Raw genomic sequence first — 9,760 nt, 5'->3', positions numbered from 1 at the left:
AATATCTAATTACAATGACAATTAAACGTGTATAAATATCAAATCTCAGTTTCCATGGAGGAATCCTTTTACCAAAATCCCACACACTGCATCTAGCTAGTGTGTCAAACTGGCTTTTATGCCCCACCCCCATGCCAATGAAACCACCATCATCAAGGATTTCAATGACCACTTCCTGACCAAATCATGTGGTTTCTACTCCATCCTTATCCTCCTGACCTCATTGCTGATTATGATTGAATCGATCGCATCCTCACTCATGACATCCTTTCTGCTTTTGTTGCACTGCCTGCTCTCTGCCTCTATAACTGCTCCTTCAGTATGGCCAATAGCAGTTTCTCCTTCTCATCGCTGTGAATTCCTAGAGGGTTTTGTCTTTGCTTCCCTCCTCTACACCTTACATCTGAACAAGCAAACTCATGTGGCTTCAGCTATCATCTGTACACCCTTTATATCTCAAAGAGATACAGCAGAAATACAGGGGGGCCAGAGACAGACAATGAAAATCATTAGATACATGGGGAGACTTCCGTAGGAGGAGAGGCTGAAAAGATTGGGACTGCCTAGTTTAGCGAAGAGACAAATAAAAGGAACATGACAGCAGTATTTATTTTTAAGGTCAGACTTGACAAAGCCCTGGCTGGGATGATTTAGTTGGGGATTGGTCCTGCTTTGAGCAGGGGGTTGGACTAGATGACCTCCTGAGGTCCCTTCCAACCCTGATATTCTATGATTCTATGTAAAATAATGACTGGTATAGATAGAGGAGGTAAGTTGGGCACTCCTATTTATCTTTTTGCATACTACAAGAAAAGTGGGTCTGTCAGTGAAGTTGAAAGACAACACATTTACAAATGCTAGAAGGAAATACATTTTGTGCACCATAGTTCCCGTGGACCTCATTTCTGCAAGATATATGGCTCAGTTTAGTAGCGTTCAGAAAAGGATTAGGCATTTTAGTAACATAATCCAGTTACATTAGATAAATTTGATAACATAGAAATAAACCCTCATGCTTCAGGGCATAAGCATCCCCCAGTTGCCTGGGGTTAAATGAAAGTTTTCTCCCTGGGCTGGTTACTTCATAATTGTCCGTCAGAGGGTTTCTTAGATCTTCCTCTGAAGCATCTGGATCTAGTTACTGACAAAGAGGACACCAGACTAGCTGGACTACTGGTCTGATCCAGTATGGTAATTGCTTTGTGCCTATGTTACGTTCATAAATCTATGCCTGTCAGGGATAGTCTATGTCCTACCCATGCGTAGGGGATAGACTAGACAACCTCTCAAGTCCCTTCCAGCCCTACATTTCTATGATTCTCCACACCTGACCAATCCCTCTCTGTCCAGTGCCGTATGTCAGTTGTCGCACCAACATTTCTTCCTGAATGTCTCACAGACAACAAGCTGAACACTGTTAAAAAAGAGCTCCATATTTTCCATTGTAAAATCTTTGTAATTATCTCCCCCAATCTCTGTAATTATCAGTGAGAATACTACCATCCATCCCATTGCCCAGGCTCAGAATATAGAAGTGACAGTCAACTTCTCCCTCTTCTTCACCACACACATTCAGATTGTGTCCAGATTTTGCCATTTCTTCCTCTGCAACGTAGTGAAATCCAATCTCTCCCCTCTGCCTGACCACTAAAACGCTTGTCCTTGCTCTGATCATCTTGTGTCTTGATTACTGCAATCTCCTCTTCTCTGGAATTCTCAATGCCTTCATCACCCCCTCTGGTCCATCAAGAGCATGGCCACTAATATTATCTTCTTGGCCTGTTTATCTGATATCAGTTCCTCTCTGGATCCCTTTCCTGACTTCCCCTTAACTACTACATCAAGTTTTAAGTTTCCTGTGTTCACCATTAGCCTCCTACACAATCCATCCTAAAACTATATCTCAGAACGTATGTCTTATTGTGTTGCCATACCCTTCTGCTTCACCAAAGATGCCAGCCTATTCATCTTCCCCTACTCCTTCCTCTGTGTGTGTTCCCATGCTGTCCCATTTGCATGGCAGGCCTGCCCCATCCTTACTTCCCAGCCCACCAACCTCTCCTTTAAATACCTCCAAAAGACTCACTTAATCTTGGGCTATGTCTTCGTTGCAGAGTTAACTTGACTTATCTACACTTGAGTTATTCCTCTCTGAGTTAGCCGAACTCAACTGAAAGCAGCCATGCTGAGGACTAACAGTCAAATTGTTTCAGAGTAACAGCCGTGTTAGTCTGTATTCGCAAAAAGAAAAGGAGTACTTGTGGCACCTTAGAGACTAACCAATTTATTTGAGCATAAGCTTTCGTGAGCTACAGCTCACTTCATTGGATGCATATCCATCCGATGAAGTGAGCTGTAGCTCACGAAAGCTTATGCTCAAATAAATTGGTTGTCTCTAAGGTGCCACAAGTACTCCTTTTCTTTTAGTCAAATTGTTGTGTATACATTGGCACTGCATTCACTTGTGTGGGGCACTAAGACTTCTGAGGGAACATCCTATAGTTCTTGACAATACACTAAGCAGAGTCACTCTTTGAATTCTTTCCCAGTAAATTGTGGGAGAAGTTATCTGTCCTTTCTCAGCGCATGGGATGGGATGGGGGATGAAGGTGGGGATTGTGGGAAGCCATTGGAAGACTAGTAGCACTTGAGTGTCACTGGCCCATCATCACACTTACAGTGTGGGTGTGTTAGCAGCTAACAAGCTGTACTTACTTGCGAGTTAGGGCTGGTCTACACTGGGAACTTACATTGGCATCGCTACATCTCTGAGGGGTGTGAAAAATCCACTCCCTGGAAAGACATAGCTCTACCGACCTAATCCCCAGTGTAGACAGCAGTAGGTCAACAGAAGAATTATTCCATCAACCTGGCTACAGCCTCTCAGAGGTGGATTACCTACACCAACAGGAGAAGTAGTAATAGCAACCCAAATGCATGGTTTCTACCTTCAGCACCCCCACAATAAAAATTGTTCAAGCACCACTGGTAGGTAGTATCTACACTGAAGTGCTACAGCTGCAGTGCTGTTGCTGTAGCAATTTAAGCATAGACATACTTGCAGCCTTTACCCCCTCCAGTTAAAAGCACCACTGCACTTAAGGATTTGTGTGTATGAACTGGAGTCAATTTAGGAGCAACACAAGTTAACTGGAGTTAACTGTGCAGTGAAGAAACGCCCTCTGCTGCCTCAGTGTAATCAACATACAAAACCTCCAAGTGAGTCCATTAGACCTGATTGCTTCCAACCCTGATATTCTGTGATTCTAAGAACCTCTCTTGATAGCTCAGTGGTTTGAGCATTGGCCTCCTAAACTCTGGGTTGTGAGTTCAATCCTTGAGAGGGCCATTTGAGATGTGGGACAAAAACTGTGGATTGGCCCTGCTTTGAGCAGGAGGTTAGACTGTCCCTTCCAACCCTGATATTCTATTATTTAAACTAGGAAATTAGCTCAATACAAGGGCACCCCAGAGCCTTCCCCTCCCTAAGGCCCCTTGCCTACGTCCCTGCACCCTGGGGCCCCTACCCAGGGCAGGTGGAGGGATCCAGGATCCGCACAGCTTCCCACGCATCTCTCCCCAACCCAGCTCCAGCCAGGGATGGGGGGGCCTCACAGCCCAGCCATGATAAGAGCCATGCTGGCAGCTGTGGGGAGTGCAGCGGGCCCTCCACCTGCCAAGAGCAGCCCCTGGTCCATGTCTCCATCCAGGGCAGGTGGAGGGTCCACTGTGGCTTTCCACAGTTGCTCAGGGTGTGAAAAATCCACACCCCTGAGCAACGGCGTTATACCAACCTAAGCCCTCAGTGTAGACAGCACTATGTCGGCCAGGAGAGCTTCTGCTCACATAGCTACTGCCTCTGGAGGCGGTGGGGTATCTAAGCAGATGGGAGAGCTCAGTCCCTTTAGTGTGTCTTCATTAAATCACTACAGAGGTGCTGACACAGCTGCACGGATGCAGCATTGTAAGTGTAGACATGTCCTTAGGTTTCCCAGCACATGGCCCTGTGTGTCTCTTGGACTGTAAACTCTTTGGGGCCCGGGGCCTCTCTCCTTTCCCGCCTTCTGCAGCGCCAAGCACGCGGTTGGCAGCAAGCAAATACTAAAGAGCCCTACAATAATAATATTGTGGCAGTAAGAAAGCCTGCGGGGGCTGTAAGCCTGTTTTTACACTCAGGGAGAGGCAAAGGCATTTTGGCCCAAATCCATTGCTTTAGGGGGCTGAAAGGAGGCGCGGGGGAGGCTGTGAAGCAACTGGGAGGTGCAGAGGGCTCTGTGTCAAGGGTCACTCTGCCATGCAGGGGGCAATTGCCCCCTTCCCATGGGTGGCTCGGCCCCTCTCCGAGCTCTTGGGAGGGGCTGGGAGAGGGACTGGGGGCGGTGCGGCGGGAACGGCTGGAGCCAGGCCCGACGGAGGAGATGGGGGTGGGGGCAGCGCCTCAGCCCGGCTCGCTCCGCGGAGGGGGAGGAGGCGGAGGCGGGGGTTAAAAGCCGCTGCCGGGAGGAACCTTTTGGAGACAGCGGCCGCTGGGACCTGAGGCGCCCGGACCGCCAGGAGCCCTGCCTGCTCCGGGGCGCTGATCTCCCGCCGCCGCAGGCTCCGCGCGTTGCTGAGACAGGTGAGGGTCCCTCGCGGCGGGGAATCCGGAGTAGAGCGGGAGCGTGACGGCATGTGTGTTTGCGCCCACAGGAGAGGAATCCGGATTAATATGTGTGGGGTGTCCTGCTCGCACACGAGGGGGGATGCGGAGGGAATACTGCGTCTGTACTACGCAAGGAATCCAGATTAGAGGGCAGTGTGTCTGTGACCGTGCAGGACTGGAGGAATCCGGATTAGAGGGGTGCTGTGTGTGTTACTGAAGGAGCAGTCCGGATTAGGGGGGCGCTGGGGGTGTGTGGCTGCTCGAGGAGTCTGGATTAAAGAGGAGTTTGGGGGTGAGTGCAGGAGCAGTCGGGATTAGAGAGGCGCTGGGATGTGTGACTGCTCGAGGAGTCTGGATTAAAGAGGTGCTGGGGGTGTGACTGCAGGAGCAGTCTGGATTAGAGGGTTTGAGGCAAACTCTTGCCGTATTTAGATGAAGTTTCCTTTTTCAGTTCTTTTTCTGATTGGGGTCTCGTTTGTGGATATCCCAGCCCTGGAGCAGTGAGGGTGCCTGGTGGCAAGAACGCAGGATTTGCAGGCTCTTTACTAAACTGGGACATCTAATTTAAAAAGACTAACCACAGCAGAATATACCAGGGAAGGCTGAATGGGGGAAAGTTCAGGCTTCAGGGATAAAAGGGAATTTTTCAGTGTTACATTTAACCCAGTGCATTTTGATCTCCTTCACTTTTGTTAATATTTTATCATGAATTGAGTGCAGAGAGGTTAGCAGCCTTGGATTTGAACTGCTCAGCATTACTTGAACGAGTAAAGCGGAAAATGTGCTAAGACAGCTCAAGCAATACTGACATGTCAAACCTTACTTGGCTTGTACATGCAAAGTCTTGTATAGGAGAAACACCTGGTTTCTTTGAGGGTGAAAGGAGTGAGTTCTTAAAGAAATTATCATGCATCGCTGCTTAATGACAACTTGCTTTTAGTGTCAATATTTTAATTAAACTACCTGTCGTTAAACCATCCTACTGTTTACAATCTTGAATTTTCCTAGGAGTCAATGAGAGTCTGCTATTGATTTAAATAGAAGCCGGACTAGACACATGAAGAACATGTGCTGTGATTTTTATAAGATTTTTATCACTCTGTATATTTTAACTATAAAAATCGGATTTTCTAATAATTTCTGTGAAGGTAGTGACAATGTGAGTATTCAGGGTACATGTTGTCAGTTCCAACAACTGATTTAAATGCTCCCATAGTGGAAGGAGAGAAGGAAAAAGTGCTTCATGTCCAAAATCTCTACAGGTACAAGTGGATTCATATCCACAATGCAAATTTGCTCTTCTTCAGCACTCCTGTTGGATATCAGACTAGCAATTTTAAAGAGACAAGGTGGGTGAAGTAATAGCTTTTTCTGAAAGAGACAAGCTATTGAGTTTACATAGAACTTACACAGAGCTCTTCTCCGAGCAGTTTTAAACTCAGATGTGTGATAGCACATCCAATGCATGCGATGAAGTGAGCTGTAGCTCACGAAAGCTTATGCTCAGATAAATTGGTTAGTCTCTAAGGTGCCACAAGTACTCCTTTTCTTTTTGCCAATATTTGCAGTTCTTTTCCTACTTTCAATCAATTCATACTAGTCCAGGTTTTTTTTAACAATCCTTTTTTAATTGCTGAGATTTTATGTGATGAGTGAGAGTAGGTTGTTAGCAGAAATATACAGCATCTGATCATGGTCAAGGGAATAGGTCATCACAGAAAGCAATACAGAATGGGACCAACTTGTGTGGTGGGAAAATAGAGGGAGGCTAAGAATTTCAACCACCTTTTCAGGGCTGCCTTTTCTCCTTTATCATTCAGTTTCTCCTTCCCTTATCACAGCAGTAAATCTCTGATATCTCCTTCTACTTTAAAGCCTATCCCCACAAGCATATCTGCCATGTCAAGAGATTGTGTTACTGTTATAACATGCTAGTCCTCTTTGTTGGCATACCACTTGGTCTTGCCTGTGTAGACTACAATAAACCCTGTTAGAATATGTTCAGGGAGTATAGTTTTATAACATGAGCTTTGAGTACAGTAGACTTGCATGTGTAGACAGGCCTTTAGGATAGACATTCACCTCCCATGTGGCAGAGAAGCCCAATAATTGCTGCATGTTACAGGGCAAACACAGTGCATGATCCTTCCTCCCCTGCTGGAGGGTGTGTCACCTTCCAACAGGCTTTTATCCATGGCCAGCTTGGGTCTCCCACACAGCAGAATTGAACATTATTCCTAACGGATAATGAACTAGCCCTGCCAGAGTTTTGTCTGCTGTTTCAAAGTACTTTGTCTACTTCATCAACAATTCCCAACAACTGTGTTCAGTGAATGATCCATGTCTCAAGGCGGCATATCAGCATCAGCAGAATTTACGCTTTCATTTAAAAAAAAAAAAGTTTCTTTACTGGTTGTGAAGAAAACTTTCCAAATGGGAAGTAGTGTAGCACTTGCTGTGCTTTAGAGAGACTGAAACAGCACTAATGAGAGGTTTGACTTACTCCCAGGGCTTGCCTACACTTAAAATGCTACTGCGGCACAGCTGCACTGCTTCAGTGTACACACCATCTATGCTGACAGGAGGGATTCTCCCATTGGTGTAGGTAAGCCACCTCTCTGACAGGCGGTAGCTAGGTCGATGGAAGAATTCTTCTATAAACCTAGCACTGTCTACACTGGGGCTTAGGTCAGCTTGACTGCGCCACTCGGGTGTGGATTTTTCACATTCCTGAGTGACATAGTTACGCTGACCAAATTTTCTAGGGTAGACCAGGACTTATTTATCTCATTTTGGTGTTAATTCTGAAAACTAAGGCCACATCTACACTAGTGAACTTACAGTGGCACAGCTGTACCAATGCAGCTGCTCCGCTGAAAGATCGCTCATGTAGCCGCTCTGTGCTGACGGGAGAGAGCTCTTCATCGACATTATAACACCACCTAAATGAGCAGCGGTAGCTATGTCAGTGAGTGAAGCTCTCCCGCCGACATAGTGCTCTGCACACCCCTGACCGACATAAGTTTTTTCCGACATAAGTGGTACTGTAGACATGGCCTAATTACATTTCAAATGTCAGCATTAACTGTTTAGCTGATTATTTTTTTAGCATAAACATCCACCTCCTATAATGTCTGTATCCAGTCTGTGGATGGAGGCAGTGGTGATACATGGAGGTGGGTCAGCCATATCCTTCTGGCCCCTTCAGAAGCTTAAAAAATTGTCTAAGAGGGGGACGTCCTGCAGTGCCAGCCTTCTTTCCCTGACTCTGGGGTGGAGGAGGGTTGAGAGGGAAGCAGCAAACTACTGCTGGACTTTTCCCACAGAGATGGAGAGCTCTGAGAAAGAACTGAGGACACAGGTGAGAGGAGGGCTCACTTATTTGTTGGCCTAACCATATCTTAACCAACAACTCCTTTGGAAATGTTAGCACCATCAGAGATCAATATAATTAATGCACTAGTAAAATGTTTGATTCCATCATCTTTTTAAAATATGGGCAGTGCAAATTAAAATGACTTGCGTTTGTCTATTAGTCTGTTTACCTGCAATGCTGGGCTAGTGCCAGGAAACCTCCCAGTTCACGGAAGTTATGGTATTGATTTTCTAATCCTTGATAACTGGTCCTTTGGTCTATTCCTCTTGTCATATTAGGTCAAAGGACACAGAAGAGAAGATGGACTGGGGAACATTGCAGAAGATTTTAGGAGGTGTGAACAAACACTCCACCAGTATTGGGAAGATCTGGCTCACTGTCTTGTTCATTTTCCGTGTTATGATTCTCGTGGTGGCTGCAGAGAGAGTCTGGGGAGACGAACAAAGTGATTTTGTCTGCAACACTCTGCAACCGGGATGCAGAAATGTTTGCTACGACCACTTCTTCCCCATCTCTCACATTAGACTGTGGGCCCTCCAGCTCATCTTTGTCTCGACTCCTGCACTTCTGGTGGCCATGCATGTTGCACACAGACGGCATGAGAAGAAAAGGCAGCTCACAAGTGGTGAGAAAGTGGATATTGAAGAACTGAATAAACAAAAGTATCATATTCAGGGCCCCTTGTGGTGGACATACACCTGCAGCATATTCTTCAGAATCATCTTTGAAGTTGTCTTCATGTATGTGTTTTACGCCATGTATGATGGATACCAAATGCCTCGCTTACTGAAATGTAGTGCGTGGCCTTGCCCCAACACAGTGGATTGCTTTGTTTCTCGACCCACTGAGAAAACAATGTTTACTATTTTCATGCTTTCTGTGTCTGGGATCTGTATGCTGTTAAACTTGGCTGAAATGTGTTATCTGGTGATAAAATTTTGTATGAAAGCACCTAGGAAACCAGTAACTTTTAAATAGCTCCCCACTTATCAGAATATTTTCTCCCCCAATGTCCTGATAGGTATAAAAAACAGTGCTGTTTTTCAGGCTGAATGAAAATAAAATGTAAACATAAAATGTAATTTATTTTAAAAATCTGATAGCCCTCCCATGAAACTTACTGAGTTTTTAAAGATCATGTATGTGTGCTGAATACTCCCTTAGCTGAATACTCAGAGAGCATGATCCTGCAAGCTGTAGCTTTTCAAATTTGCAACTGGTAGAAGAGTAAACCCTGTGCTGATTCTAGTGTTAAGAAGCCAGTGGAGTGTAATCATTTTAAAAAGGAATACACTTGTGTGCCTCTCGCTGTGGGAGAGGCCAGAGAGGGGAGATCCACATGTTCCTAGCACATAGTGTGTGTTGCACCAATCACTTTCAGTGATGAAGCTGCTAAGAAGGGTTTGTGTCTGAATGGGACAGAGCTTTGGTTTGGGGCATTTTTAGGCATTCTCTAGTTTTAGAGACTCTCCTCGCTGCACTGGGGAAAGAGGAAGGCAGAGAGGCAACTGCATCTATGGTAGGGTCCTTGTTTCTCTCTCCAAGCAATCCCCGCGTTCATGGAGGGAATGTGTGTGTATGTGTATGTATATATATATAGTATGGATACATACACAGCCTAGTACCGTATTTTTCAGCAGATTCCTTCTAACTGATCTCAAAGGGGGTGGGTTGTTCAGTTCAGCCAGTGGTGAAACAAGCCATGGCAGTATTGCTTCCATGGAGGCGATCACATGGAAGTT

The 9,760-nt window shown here is 45.7% G+C and overlaps 1 protein-coding gene across 1 annotated transcript; it reads left to right on the top strand.

The window, feature by feature from the left end:
- Nucleotides 1–4,533: 4,533 nt before the first annotated feature.
- On the top strand, nucleotides 4,534–9,054 carry LOC144257832 (gap junction beta-2 protein-like). Its single transcript, XM_077806005.1, has 2 exons — nucleotides 4,534–4,618; nucleotides 8,297–9,054. Exon 2 carries the CDS (start codon nucleotides 8,319–8,321, stop codon nucleotides 8,994–8,996), a length of 678 nt encoding a protein of 225 aa, XP_077662131.1. The 5' UTR covers nucleotides 4,534–4,618; nucleotides 8,297–8,318; the 3' UTR covers nucleotides 8,997–9,054.
- Nucleotides 9,055–9,760: the final 706 nt, after the last annotated feature.

This window comes from Eretmochelys imbricata, chromosome 1, assembly GCF_965152235.1.
Source record: "Eretmochelys imbricata isolate rEreImb1 chromosome 1, rEreImb1.hap1, whole genome shotgun sequence".
NCBI lineage: Eukaryota > Metazoa > Chordata > Testudines > Cheloniidae > Eretmochelys > Eretmochelys imbricata.
This window is presented reverse-complemented; position numbering and strand designations above follow the sequence as displayed.

What these genes read in the sequence shown, in the direction of transcription:
- LOC144257832 (XM_077806005.1), top strand. Translation starts at nt 8,319, where the DNA reads ATGGACTGGGGAACATTGCAGAAGATTTTAGGAGGTGTGAACAAACAC.